The sequence below is a fragment of the Scyliorhinus torazame genome, chromosome 22 (genome assembly GCF_047496885.1).
Source record: "Scyliorhinus torazame isolate Kashiwa2021f chromosome 22, sScyTor2.1, whole genome shotgun sequence".
Classification (NCBI taxonomy): Eukaryota; Metazoa; Chordata; class Chondrichthyes; order Carcharhiniformes; family Scyliorhinidae; genus Scyliorhinus; species Scyliorhinus torazame.
The window spans coordinates 74204377-74219710 of NC_092728.1; the positions used below are offsets into that span (position 1 = coordinate 74204377).

General features: G+C 40.2%; 1 protein-coding gene across 15 annotated transcripts in view; it reads left to right on the forward strand.

Annotated features, from left to right (window-relative positions):
* Positions 1-15122, forward strand: part of znf618 (zinc finger protein 618) — a 179225-nt gene extending 164103 nt beyond the window's left edge. For 14 of the 15 annotated variants that reach the window (XM_072488343.1, XM_072488348.1, XM_072488337.1 and 11 more), the window contains 3 exons: positions 3636-3713; positions 6439-6603; positions 11461-15122. In XM_072488343.1, the coding sequence (XP_072344444.1) occupies positions 3636-3713; positions 6439-6603; positions 11461-12977 (1760 nt within the window). In that variant the 3' untranslated portion in view covers positions 12978-15122. The remainder of the gene's footprint in view (positions 1-3635; positions 3714-6438; positions 6604-11460) is intronic. The other variant, XM_072488339.1, reaches the window with a different exon arrangement.
* Positions 15123-15334: the final 212 nt, after the last annotated feature.

Consider the following 15334-nt stretch of genomic DNA (forward strand, 5'->3'; position numbering starts at 1 on the left):
TAAAAATGCAAATGTTTAACAACTAAACCTTGTATTCTTCACACCTCAATTATTCAGTGTAACAATGAAATACCTGTTTATTTACACTGCATGTTTATATATAATCAAGGTAAATCATTACTTTGTAGGATTAGTCTTTGCCTAGATATCCTTTTGAGACCAAAGCATGGGTTAAACCACCATGGCATGAAAGTCATGGGCATTGCTAATGATTCATTGTGATATATTATATTGCTAGCATTAGTGTAGTATAAAGCTACAGTTGTAAACTAATCACTGCGATTGTATCATTGTAATTTTTTTTTTGAATGATTCATTCAGGGCAGCACGGTAGCGTGGTGTTTCTCACAATTGCTTCACCGCTCCAGGGTCCCAGGTTCGATTCCCGGCTTGGTTCACTGTCTGTGCGGAGTCTGCACGTTCTCCCCGTGTGTGCGTGGGTTTCCTCCGGATGCTCCGGTTGCCTCCCACAGTCCAAAGATGTGCAGGTTAGGTGGATTGGCCACGCTAAATTGCCCTTCGAGTCCAGAATTTCCCTTAGTGTTGGGTGCGGTTACTGGGTTATGGGGATAGGGCGGAGGTGTGTGCTTGGGTAGGATGCTCTTTCAAAGAGCCGGTGCAGACTCGATGGGCCGCATGACCTCCTTCTGCACTGTAAATTCTATGGTATGATTATTCTGGTGTGTAGTCACCCCTCTGTTACTGGATGTGATATCTTGCTTTATGGTATGAAAATACAGATTAACATTGTGGGAGGAAATCTTTTGTTCCGATAGCTACCACCAAAACCATTAAGCTGTCTTTTCAGATTTGAAAGGACCTGATGGTGATATGAGCATTTTTGTATTTTGTTGACTAAGATGCGACTACACATTAGAATTTATGTTGAGCGCTAACTTCTGAGCTCCAGGGCTTCACGTCGGGAAGGGAGGGGGGAGACAGCCCCTGAAGATGAATTGGAGAATCTCGTGTGACATTGACAGGTGAGGTTTGCACAGCAGTTGTCTGGAAGTTCAAACTTCGTCAGAGCAATTGCCCTACGCTGGAAACAATCCAAATATGCAATTTAAATTGTAAACTTCAGCTGATTCCATTAGGGTTACACCAATAGTTACCCAGAACTGCATTTCGACGCTAGGCCCCGGCGTCGTGCTGCACTGCCTAGATCTCACCCAGTATGAGTCAGGAGATTGGGCATACAGGCTAGGGTAAAAAATTAAGGTAAGAAAACTGGGAACAAAGTTGAAATCTAATGCTAATTGCCACTCCAAGGAAGCTGAGGCCCATTAATTTATGTTCTTGGGTGTACTTGCTCAGTTTATTTCCCTCAAATTTAAAATTAATATTTGCAATCTAGAAACCTTACCTCACATTCAGCAAATTTATGAACTAACAGCAGAAGTGCAAATCAAGTTCTTAATGATTTTTGCTGCACAAATGGATACCATACCAGAGGGGAAAATCCTATATATTTTGCAGGAATATTTAGAAAGATAAAAGCTTGCAGTTGGTGTCTCCCATGAAAGTCAGGCCGTGTGCTTTTTACATGCTTAACTTTGACTGCATACGCTGCTTTTTCAGGTTTGGTTTGCATGTGCTGGTTGATAATATGCAGGGTGCCTTTCATGAGACACTTGTTCCCAACTAGGGGCAGGAAGGTGCAAAGTGCTGCAAACTTTAAAGCCTTCAGCAGAGTAAAATTAAACTGCTAATTTGTTGAGTTGTGAAAACAGCAACTAAATGGCCCAATTCACCTCCGTGCAGCCCTGCCTGTAATGAACTGAATTTGCTGGTTTCAGCCTTTTAGATCTTCAAGTCCTTGTATATAGCCCCACAATACCTATTACCCAGGTTCATGGGTGGTCATCAGGTCAATTGCCTGCTGAGCAGTGTGACCAAAAATATTATGCTGGGGTGTTATGATGTCACTTCCAGCCAATCCATTGAGCAACAGGAAAGTCGTGTTAAATGGAAACTTAGATTGCAAATTTGCATCCCTCTTTCCTGTCTCCAGCAACCCAGAATTAAGAACATTAGGCATAAAAATTGTTTGACACGTTGAAAATGGCTGGATTGTAAAAAGCTCTCTGACTGGATCATTCTTGTTGATGGATCCTGACCAAATTTACATTATATAGCAAGTTATATTAATAAGAAGTTGTCATCATTTGGAACTAACATCTCATCAGTACTTGTATTTTTCAGCTTCAAAAAACTTGGGTATTATTTGAATCATTTAACTTAATGCACCTGTTTTTCCAAATAATGAAAAATGAAAATGAAAATCGCTTATTGTCACAAGTAGGCTTCAATGAAGTTATTGTGAAAAGCCCCTAGTCGCCACATTCCAGCACCTGTTCGGGGAGGCTGTTACGGGAATTGAACCGTGCTGCTGGCCTGCCTTGGTCTGCTTTCAAAGCCAGTGATTTAGGCTCCAACCAATGATTGAATAACCCAGAATATAGTTCCAAAAACGACTTCATGTCATGATTCCTTTCTTTAACTTAAGTGCCTCAGGGATGCAATTTCTAGTGTGCCAACATGCTGTTTCACAGACCAGTAAAACACTGGTTCATAGCTTTATTCCTGATGTGCTACTGTTCTGCTCTGAGAAAAAGCATCCCCTCAGCAAGAGAAAGCAGAATGAGTTCCTTCAAATAACATTTGCATACATCCTGCTAATCATCTACAGAGAACATTGACTGTGACCTACCTGCCATGATGCTCAAAAGGATGGAAGTCACAGACAGTAACATAAAGGAGGGATTGGAGGGTTGGTTAAAACGAACATCAATTAAATATAATGTACCTTAAGATCAAAGGCATTTCTGCAAGTGTCTGAGTAAAGCTGTAGGTGGCTGAGTCTCACTTAAATCTATCGTGAATGATCAGGATTAAGTCAGTGCCAGAAAACTATGCATCAAACAATACAGAACGTCGCCACAGAGCAATTCAAACATAACCATGACTTCTATTTTTTGTTCAGCTGTGACGCATTAGAAATGTAATATAAATAATAAATTTGTGCGATCATGTCGGGAGAATATTGATGGCGTAAATCAGTGGTTCACAAAATGTTCTTCATCTTACTGTATTGTTGGAATTGAATTGTATTTGTTTTTAACTTAATGCACCTGTTTAGTATTAAAATTCCAATTGCTTCTCAAGATTTTAAATAGATGGTACGTGTATTTTTGAGAACATCTCTCTGATGCTGTGACAAAACAGTGTAATGCTTATTGCATGTTTGGATATTGCGTGATGGGGTGTGGGTTTTCAATACCAGATTTGGTTTGTCAGTGTAGGCATTTTTCTTAACAAAATCTTCCATCTGGTTTTAATTTTTAATTTTTCTAATATTTTCTTCTTCTAATATTTTCTTCTTTCCTCCATCCATATTAGTTCATTCATCCATGCTATCTTTGGTTAGAAGGGGATGTCATCATTCACATGAAGAATGGTTTAAGGGAAACTTACCTTGGAGGATCTGTTTAAGAACTGATTAATCTTGCCCGTAGGAAAATGTAATGGTCGTAGTTGAAAATTGAATTTGGTATTTTTTTTATGGAAGCACAATACTCCATTGTTGCATTGACTTATCGTTTCTGATTTTTATCTTTTCTGTTCCATTTAAGAGCAATACACCTGTGGGGCATGTGGAATTCAGTTCCAGTTTTATAACAATCTAATAGAGCACATGCATTCCCACACAGGTAAGGGTATTTTTTTCCCTAACAATTATGTTGGTTCATTTGGTTATTAAACACTCTTCACTACAAAGAAATTCCATTTATTGTGCTTGTATCAGGAATTTTATTGTATGTTGAGAATACAGGCATCTTTTAAGCTGTAATACATTGCTACAAAAAGTTATTTAATTGCCTCATTTCACTTGCATTATAAAAATGTATGCACAGTAAAGGTCTACATTGAAAATTAGAGCCACGGTAATCGTTATTGAGGGTCTATAGCTTCCATTTATTTTGCTTGTTTCTGCTATGAACAGTATTTTATAAATGGAGGTAGAATTCTTTCTGTAAAAACACTACTACACAAGGGTCTTGCTGAAAAAAGAGTCAAGCTGACAAAATGTTTTTGTCATGCACTCATCAGGAGAGAAGCAAGAATGCCAAAGGGAACAATAATTCATACTGCGAAGAGTTTGGATTCGTTGGAAGATGGACTCTGATTGTTAGAGGCATTGCCAAGGAGAATGCACCTGGGAACAGATATCCCACACGCTTTTGCTTAATTTGAAAAAGGTGCAATAGTTAGATATATTCTTGCTGTTTGCAGAGGGCAGGTCCCAGCCTAAAAATATATGTAGCTTCTAAGTGAGCTACTTTGCGAGTCCAACTGAGGACCTTAAATTGGCTGTTACAGTAATTCTTATTACACTTGGGATTGTTGCTGTCCAGTCTAACAATAGACATGATGTTCAGAGTAGGCATGGTCTGCACTCTGCATATTGCAAAAAACTGAAGGGACATGCTATTTGATACGATCCGCTAGTCATTGGGACAGAAAGCTGCACACCTGGCATGGCATCGGCACCAAATTAAGAATGTTAGTTAGGCTTGCAATGTGACTTAATTTTGCCAGAAGCCACATTTATTCATAAACAGAGACCTATACTTTGCAGGCATTCTCAGAGACACTGCCTTGACCAATCAGAATTGTCTTGCCAACGAATTAGCACCCTTATCTCCTGCTAAATTGTTGCTCCCTCCGAAATTTGGCATTCTTCCATCTTTCCTGATGAGTACAAGATGAAAAGTTTTGACAGCATGTCCCTTTTTTAGCAATTCACAAGTTCCGCACTACTAAATGACTATTACAGAAGAGTTTAAATTATATCATACCAAACACATCAGATCTTGATGTCTATTAAATGTAGAATTATGTCTATTATTTTACAGAATTCTGAGAGGCCTAGATAGAGTGAACTTGGAGAAGATGTTTCCACTGGTAGGAGAGATTAGAACCCAAGGGCACAGCCTCAGACTGAAGGAACGGTCCTTTAAAACTGAGCTGAGGAGAAATTTCTTAAGCCAAGAGGGTGGTGACTCTGGAACTCATTGCAGCAGAAGGCTTTGGAGGCCAAGTCACTGAGTGTCTTTAAGATAGATAGGTTCTTAATTAATAAGGGGATCAAGGGTTATGGGAAGAAGGCAGGGGATTGTGATGAGAAACATATCAGCCATGATCGAATGGCAGAGCAGACTCAATTGACTGAATGGCCAATTCTGTTCCTATATCTTATGGTCGTATTGATGTATCATCCCAAGTATGAAAGCTATTCTGGAGATCACATTTAAAAATGTGCATAAGTGCACATTAGCTGCAAATCCAATTGAGGTAGTCCAAGTTATATGTGGATTGGGAATTATCAGCAAACCATTGTGCCACTTTTCACAATCCTCTTGCTTCAATTTGATAGATCATCCTTGGTTGTATTGGTTGATAAAAGCAGTGTATAAAGTAATTGAGGTGGATCACTGTACAACAGGGACACTTGCCTCTTTGCCACAAGTTAATACGTCTTTAGTTCAAAACACACTCATGGAAAACCACGCGCAGCTGAGGCTAGTGAGATTCAGGTGCGATTTGCTAATAAACATGGTTGACATTCTGATCATGTGGTACATATGAGCATCTGATTCCTGTCATAAATTCTATTCAAAGTTTCTTTGAGTCAAGAAGTTAGCACCTAAGTTTTACCTACATTCTTGGTAATTGGATCGCCCTTGGAACAGCAAGCATTTTTTTTTAAGAATGTATGAGATTTCTCCACCAATCCAGGCAGTTTTATATGGTCAGGAATGCCAAACTGTTCTTCAACCCTGATAAATTCGATCCTTGAAGCCTAGCAGCATAACTTGTATACTAAATCGGAACGTCAAGATATGTATGGTCATTATTTGTGTGAACATCCATTTAAGAGATCCATTTATGATCCCGGAGGTTTCATGCTGCTACTCACTCTTGATAGCTCCTTGTTCACCTCTTGTGTGCAGAGGATACAATCTCTTTGAGAAAGATTGTGTTATTTATATTCATTCTTGGCATGCAAGCATGGCTGGGAAGGCCCGGATTGCCCTTGAGAAGGTTTGGTGAGCTTTGAGGCATCTTTGTTCTTCCAAGGGACACTTTCCACACCACGACCCATGCCTTGGGGATTGGAGTGGATACAAAATGGTGTAGTACCAGAAATAACGAGTGTACAATGACACCAAAAAAGTGCATGACAAAACATCTTGAAAGGAGCTGGTACTTTTTTTTTTGCCTTGCCCTATGCCTCACCCCAATCAATATGGCTCTGAAGGTCAGACTCTACTTGTGTGGGGAGTTTGTTCTAGACAACTGAACATCCTATAAAGTTGCTAATCTTTTTCATTCTACTTAGTCTTGTAATCCACATGACTTCTTTTATTCTAGCTGATAATGAAAACAGCTTAGCGATTAAACAAGTACAGACACCTCGCACTGCTGCTGCCACTACATCTACTTCTACTTCTGCTACTGCTACTACTACTACAGCTGTTGCTGCTGCTTCTCCAGAGAAGAAGAATGCACATCGCCAGAGCAACTGCACAAATGATGGTATGTACTATATTGAAGTGTTGGACAATTGTGGGAAAAAATGATTTCTAAAATGAATATATTAATATTGCCTGAGCTTGGATCTGGGTTTCTTTTTCTAATTTTAATTCTTACCAAAACAAAACGTCAACTGTGCGAATAGCACCATAGGAAATGGGTTTGTTGTAAGGTTCAGTTTAGCAGCCTTGTGGGGAGAAGTAGGAAGCGACCATTTAGCACTTGCCTCAGAACATTGTTGATACAGGAAAACACAATGGAAAGGTAAATTATTCTCATTTAGAATTCACATACGTGCTCACCTCAGTATGTGAAAATGGCTGGAATATTTTTTTGCAGAGAAAATCAATTGGAGGGGTGTTCATTTTTTTTTTTGCAAGAGCCTGCTTAATCAATGAAGTACAATGAGCTTCAAGTAAAATGGAATCATAGAATAAATAAGCGAGTCATATGGGTGCTTGATTGGATTTCTGATTTTCTTTTTCAAATCTGTCCCAAAAAATGTATTTGGGAATCAAATGAAGCAAAGCAATAAATACTACTTTTAGTCAAAACACTGTGTATACTTGTGTATGAGCTGTCTTGCATATAAGATAATACCTTATCTTCCACTTTCAATCTAAAAGCCAAGCAGAGAAATCTTGTATGAGATATACAAGAGGTTTAGCATAATGCAGTACTGAAACTTAACAAAACTTTGTTCATGTCAAATTTTAGTTCGGATATTTTTCAAGAATGTGCCATGTAATGGAACAGTTAGGTTGCCAGATCTAATGTTCACGTCATTGTGTTACGATTCCAGTTGATATTATAACTGGATGGGAGATCCTGGCTTAAAAGACTGTAACTTTTACTTTTTTTAATAAAATGTGGAGGATCAGAGACACAGACCGCAAATTATTTTTACCAAGAAAAGAACATTTATTAAACCTGGAATTTTTGAATATTATACAATACTCCTTTACTTCTCCCTTAACTTAACAATACACAGGTTTTAAAATTATCATGGATTACAAAGTACATCATAAGCTACAATGGTCTCATTAATCCCTTTTAAGCACATAAAGATGACTGTGGTCAAATACACACCCAGTTCTGAACCCAAGTTAGTCTACGATTTTCTCCTCTGATTTCCCGCCCAGATGATGATCACAAACTCTACTCCCAAAAATGTGCTTTAAAATCATCACTCATAATAATGCCTTCCCTTAGCAGTTTGTGTTCTGAAATCCAGTCCAGGATTTAAACTTTTAAACAAACCTTCCACTCCACTTTTAACAGCGAATCCAGTCCACAATTTTATACACAGCTTTGTTTTAAATGCTGTGAAAATGACTCACAATTGCTTTAACTTTTAATTCCCAGATGTTATCGACATTTCTTCAAACTATCTCTGAAGTCTGCTGTCCCACTTTAAATCTCGTTACTGCGATTGTCTCTCTAACTCAGAACACTTTATTTACTCTTCATTGAATTCTTCTGAACAATATCTTGGTCTCCGTTCATGAAACTCCAGACTCTTGGGGCACAATCCTCCTGCCGCAAGAGCACAATGCGGCCGGAGAATCCCGGGAGAGGATTCAGCGAACCTCCCAACAGCCTCCGCGCATAGCGGGATTCACCAAAGTCCCACGAGACGTCAGAGCTCCGCCCACAATGAGCAGGAACAAATGTTGCTCACAGAAGTAGGTTGTTAACCTACTTACAACTTACCTGCCCGGGATCTACCAGCTTCCGTCGATTCTCTGGCCTCTCCAGGATGCCGATCAGTGCTGGTTCACACAAACATGGACCATGTGGAATGGCGCCCTGGGGTTTCCCGGGCCATCGGAGACCCCTGGGTGATCAGGATAAGTGCAGGGTGGCTCCTTGGCCCTCCCCCTGGAACCTGGGCACCTTGGCACTACCCAGAAGGCACCTTGGCACTGCCACCCTGGCAGTGCCAGGATGCCCAGGTGGCACTGTCAAGCCGGCAGGAGCAATGCCTGGGTGCCAGGATGGCAGTGCAAGGGTGCCCAAATGCCAAGGTGGCACTGCCAACGGTCAGGAGCCAAGGGCAGCCATGCCCATGAAATTAGGGTGGGGTGGGTTGAAGATTGGGGGAGTGCAATGCAGGTGATTAGGGGTCTCTGGGAGGTTGGAGGAGTGATGGGTTGGAGTCCTGGAAGGGTGGGGATGCTGTAAGGGGACTTGGTGGGGATGGGGGCTGAGGGGGTAGGGTCTTGAAGAGGGGGTATCCTCAAGAGGGGAATCCTCAGGGACCCCATAGGGGGTGTCCTCACTTAGTGTGGGGTAGTGTACATGTGTGTGTGGCGGATGATATTGCCCATGAGTGGTGGGTGTGGGGGACACACAAACTCACTTAGGGATCAGGGCACCCTTTCAAAATGACAGCCCGACCTCCGGGTTCAGCTCCCCAGTGCTAAAAAAAATTCTGTGTGGGCTAAACCGGCGAGAAACTCCCCAGGGCCCCAAAAAGTGACTGTGTCATTGAATAGTGGTGGGGAATTGCCTCAAAAACCCGCCATAAATTAACTTTGAGATTTTTCTGGAAAATCGCACCCTTAGACACTGTTCCATTCTCTGGTTATCTGGACTGTATCTTGTCCCTTAGGAAGCTTGCATCTTTGCAACTCCCTTGTCCTGTCCAGCTTTTCCTGGCAGCATTAAGAGTTGTTCACTCCTCCATTTCCTGGCTCGAACTGCCCTGGCTTCCAGTTAAAAATTATGAACAAAGGAAAGCCCTTCCCTCTGCGAAATACGCCCCTGTTGCCAAGCAATGCTCCTGCTACTATTTATTCTTCACACCATAGCCCTCTAAGCACAATAGAAACACAGTTGGAACTTTCCGGATGGCACAGTGATCAGCACTGCTGCCTCACAGTGCCAGTTCCAATTCCAGCCTTGGGTGACTGTCTGTGTGGAGTTTGTACATTCTCCCTGTGTCTGCATGGGTTTCCTCTGGGTGCTCCAGTTTCCTCTAACAGTGCAAAGATGTGCAGGTTAGGTGGATTGGCCATGCTAAATCGTCCCTTGGTGTCTAAAAGGTTTGGTGGGGTTATTGGGTTACGGGGATAGGGTGGGGCCATGTGCTTAGATAGGGTGCTCTTTCAGAGAGCCGCTGCAGACTTGATGGGACGAATGGCCTCCTGCACTGAAGGAATTCTATGATTCTTAACCAACCCCATCACATACAAACACCCTTGTTCAGTATGAATCTAACTATACATTTTACCCTTCCAGGCACAGAAACATTACATTAAACACACTTAAAGCTATATCTTATTTCTAATGTTTACCAATATAACATAGACATAGAACATACAATGCAAAAGGAGGCCATTGAGCCCATCGAGTCTGCACCGACCCACTTAAGCCCTCACTTCCACCCTATCCCAATAACCCCTCCTAAACGTTTTGGACACTAAGGGCAATTTGGCATGGCCAATCCACTTAACCTGCACGTCTTTGCACTGTGGAAGGAAACCGGAGCACCCGGAGGAAACCCACGCAGACACGGGGAGAACGTGCAGACTCCGCACGGACAGTGACCCGGCGGGGAATCAAACCTGGGACCCTGGTGCTGTGAAGCCACAGTGCTACAGTGCTGCCCCCGGATACAAATATGAATCCCATAAAACAATCTTTATTTTCCCAACAAATCTGTGTGGGTTGAAAAAAATACTGGATGCCTAGTTGTGAGTGATCTGACAAAGTATTAGTTTAGTTTGCATTTTCATATTTAAATACAGAACATCCAGTGTATATCAATCTCTATAACTTAATCAAATTACTCCCCTGACTAAACAAGAATATGTGATAATAAAGTTCATCATTCCTTAACGCATGTTAAAAGAAGATTAATGGTAAGGAAGTAAGAAAACATCTTAAACAAACAATATAAAGTTTATTCAGCTTTCAAAACCCTCATGTAACTCATTTGGCCGGATATATTTTAAATGAGTTTGGAGGATGGAATGTCCACAACCAGCTTTGGATTATTCTTCAAGACTTGGGGATTTCCTCAGTGGTTATTAATTCTTGTGTTTTTGAGATGTACTTTGCTTGCTGACTGTGCCACTTGAGATGTTTCAGTTACCAAGTTCTGTCTTTTCAGTGAAAATTTTAAATTTCTGATCTCTTACGGTGATCAGCTTCTTTAGGCATGTTGGCAGGTAAAATTTTGATGTCTTTTAAAATCCAGTTGGGTGATGCAAACAGAATTCACATTTTCTGTGGTTTGAGGGGCTATCTTGTTGATCACATTTGTTCTTTGGTTCCCAGTAAATTGAATCCTTTAATTTTAACTTGTGCATATCTACTGTGTTGCTAATATCTACTTTATTAATGAAGTTTCACTCTCCACAAAGATTATTGCCTACACTCCCTCTGCCTCTTCCTAACTACTGCCATCCATTCTCCCATTTAAATCTTTGAACAGCTTATATGCAAGTATACATGATTCCTTTTTTTGTTAACTTGATGTAATAGTCGGGCATCACGGTGGCTCAGTGGTTAGCATTGCTGCCTCACGGCGCCGAGGTCCCAGGTTCGTTCCCGGCTCTGGGTCACTGTCCGTGTGGACTTTGCACATTCTTCCCGTGTTTGCGTGGGTTTCACCCCCACAGCCCAAAAATGTGCAGGGTAGGTGGATTGGCCACGCTAAATTGCCCCTTAATTGGAAAAAATGAATTGAGTACTCTAAATTTATTTATTTTTAAACTTGATGTAATAGTCGAGGTAAATGATTAAATGGAAAGGCTATGACATAAAAATATTGGAGCCTTGTGTAGCTGTCAGGAAGAATCTTTATAATTATGTACTGCAGATGTTTGCATAATTATTTATTCTCATTTGCAGTGAATAGCTCAGTCCTTGAAAAAGAACGTCAACTCATTGCTGAAAAGTTGCTCAGAGTGATGTGTTCTGATCTGAGCGCACTGACTGTGATAAATGGAAAAGACTTCGTCAAACTTGCTCAGACGCTTGTTGATGTTGGTGCACGTTATGGATCCTTTCCTGTCGCTGACGTCCTTGGGAACATGAATACACTTGCTCTGAAACATCTGCCCAGAATGTACAATCAAGTGAAAGTAAAAGTTACATGTGCACTTGGAAGCAATGCATGCTGGGGAATAGGTGTCACCTGTCATTGTCAGAATGTTGGCTCGGAATCATACTACATTTTAACAGCACATCAGGTAGAGGGATTGCAAATGAAGAGATATGTCCTAGGCATTAAAGAGGTAGATGGCAAAGAAACTGGTGAGCAGGTTCACCAGTGGGTATTGAATGTACTGTCAGAATTTGTCATGTCAGAGATGCGAACAATTTATGTTACAGATAGCAAAGTCAGTTCAGCCACACTGTTGAAAGCTGGAATGTGCCTACGATGTTCAGCTTGTGCATTAAACTCAACAGTAAGGAGTGTACTCAATGAAAGGACATTACAGGCACAAAACATGCCAGAAGTTACTGAACTTGTGAGTAACTGTATACAATTAATGAGCTCGCTGGAACAAGGTACCGTCACTCCAGAGTTATCCAGCCTTCTTGAAGGGCAGCAGGTTCCTTGTTGCTGGAATTCTGTTGCAGATTCTCTCCTCCTTGTACATGAGAAGTATGAGCAGTTACGAGAATTAATCAGTGGAAGGAAGGAACTCAAACACCTCCAAAATTGCAATAAAAGCTTGTTGAGCAACCTTACAGCCATTTTAGCTCCAGTAAAGCAGGCTGTAATAGAGCTGAGTTGTGAAAACAAACCAACATTACAGCTTGTGCTCCCAACCTATGTAAAATTAGAGAAACTTTTCACTTCCAAAGCTAATGATGCTGGCACTGTAAGTAAACTGTGCCACCTTTTTCTGGAGTCTTTAAAGGAGAACTTTAAAGTGGAGACTGCCCACAAAGTAGCAATGGTCCTTGACCCACATCTGAAACATTTGAGGTCTGTGCCACACTACCACCAAGAGGAAGTAATCAATAGAGTTTGTGAAATGATTTCAGACATTGGACAGTCTTGTGAAGATGCCATTGATTTTGAACCTGCGAGAAAGAAAATGTGTGGGATTAATGAAAACATGAAAACATCACCAAAGAAAGAGGTGAACCAGGATGAGCGAAAAGATGAAGTATTTCAATATTTAAAGGAACCTGTGCCCAATAAAACTGTAGATCTGTTCAGTTACTGGTCGAATGCCACTCAAAAGCATCCGAAGTTAGCCAAACTTGCCTTTTGGCTTTTGGCTGTGCCAGCTGTTGGTGCAAGAAGTGATTGTATGAATAATTTTGGGGAGATATTTTCAGGAAAGCAAAAAGGCCAGCTAACACCTGAGGTGGTGAACAAACTGATGTTTTTGAGATCAAACTTGCAATAGCTGCCTCTCTGTCTGATATATTGGTGCTCTAAAGCAGAACTAAACCCAGGTGGTGAAGTCAGTTTTATTACATAACTTTTTCTTACTGTGATAATTTTTGTCTTATTTCTGTGGTCAGGCCACACTGTATTTGTTAAGATGTTATGGATGAGCGGCCCCTGTTGGCTTACTGAGTTTATTCAGTAAGTGGCTGAACCATGCAGACCAGGAATGGCCCAGATTTGATCCTTTGTCTGTGCTGAAGTAATAATAGAATGAGCTGTAACTGCTTTTTGAGCTATGTTACTATTAATCTAAATAAGTAGTTAGAGTGTACTGATCATAAAAATGTTTTATTGAACTAAGCATTTCAGTTTATCGATTGCATAATTTGTAACAAATTGGTTAAATTTACATTCTAATTGAAGCCATCACGCCAAGATTAGAGCATGCATTAAGTTGCGGGAAATTTGTGGTTTGTCCATTTTGTGCTTCCAGCAACCACCAGGGTCAAATCTGTGTGATCTCTGTTTTTGTTACTGTTGTCTCTGGCTATACCCTGTTTATATGTACCAAATGCACAAAGAAGAAAATAGTTCCAATCTTAACTGTTAAAAATATAACCGATCATGAGAGACGAGAAAATTGATTCCCAGCCAAAGTTTGAGTCCTCCATGGTTCTACACCCAGCCTGTGCTCTCCTGGCTTTGTATTTTGGCCATCTTTAATATAGGCAGTTGTCTAAAATTACAATGTATGCAGATGGTGCTGTTGTATATTACTTGTCTAATTCAGTGAGATACGTCTCCTGTTTCAAACGTGTTTATCTGACAGTCATTTATATAATTAAAATGTCACGTTCTCTGAATAGAAAGTTCCCAGACAATGAAATTTGATGTCCAAAGTAGTGGAACTTGATGAGAATTTAATATTAAATATTTATCTAGATGAAACTAGATGAAGTCTGACTTTCAGATATCTGCTAGATGTTTTGAAGAAAAATATTGCACCAAAGTAGCTCCTTTTGAGACATATGAGGGACATTGGAAAAATACTGAACACTTGTTTCATTTTGACTGGTTTTATTTTAAACTAACAAAGCCATATACTCAAAAACCAAATAGTAACATACAACAATCCAAAAATACATAGTGTGACAGTACTGTAACAAACGTGATTAAAACCTTGAACATGAAACACAACAACTGACCAAAAAAAAGCATATGAGCAACTCCTCACCCCAATGTATCTGACCCTTGAATCTAGGGTAAAGGAAGGTTGAAGCCAATGCAAACTAACAGATGGACCAGCATACATTAACCACACATTGGTAAATCTCTACCAATTCAATATAAAAGAAAAAAATTACAATGATGTTCAAAATTTACAAAATGGCTTTCTGCAACTCCTCCCCAGGAGCTATTAAGAGCCATTTATAAGTCCGTGTTGTAGCAAGGCTATTCATCCTCCCACTGACGCATGGTCCTTCTCCTTCCAATAATTATCCTTGCAAATGTTTGTGCAAGCTGCTGTGAGCCTGACAAAGGAATCCTTCAATATCATCAATATTACCCAGTAGGAGATTGCCATTGCACCTAGAAGTCTCTATTTGACAATGTCTGTATTATTCAAAAGGACTTTCAAATAACTCTTTGAACCTCAGATATGCTACCAAATATGGGAGATCATACCCATAGACTAATTACATTCATGATGAAAGTATTTGGTCATTAACCCAGTTGTCCAAAGTCTGATGTCCCAAAATATTTATGAATAACTGAACTCTATTCATAATATTTGGATCCATATAACACACAAATATAGTCTACAATTTTGTGTATTCCTCAGATAAAATTTGTATAAAAGAATCCTTTTTCCAAATTGTCCTATGATCTCTTGCTGTCACACAGATTGTGTCAGACTTTTTCAAAACATAGACACAAATATTTTACTATTTAGGATATGTAAAGTTATGTTCTTAAATGCAAAGGCACTGTGTAGTCGCATTAGAACTCTGAATAGGAAGTGATATTTAAGCTGGAATTGTTCACAAGAGCACCACTTACTTTGAATAAATTGTTATTAATCCTGTGCAGCCCAATCTTTAAAACAGCCAGGCTTCTTGTTGATCTGTATATATGAATTAAACTAAAATGGTGACATGTTGGACTGAAATTAATTGTCTTGTTTCAGCATTTTCACAAACTTTCCCCTTGGAACTAATTGAATCCAAAGCCATTATGGCACATTATTGGCCCATCAAGTCCATGCTGTGTCGAACCATCCAGTCAAGTTTCATTTCCCTGCTCTATCCATATAACCCTCTAATTTCCTTTTGAACTTGTTGTTTGTCTCTGCTTTCACCATCCTCCTAGGCA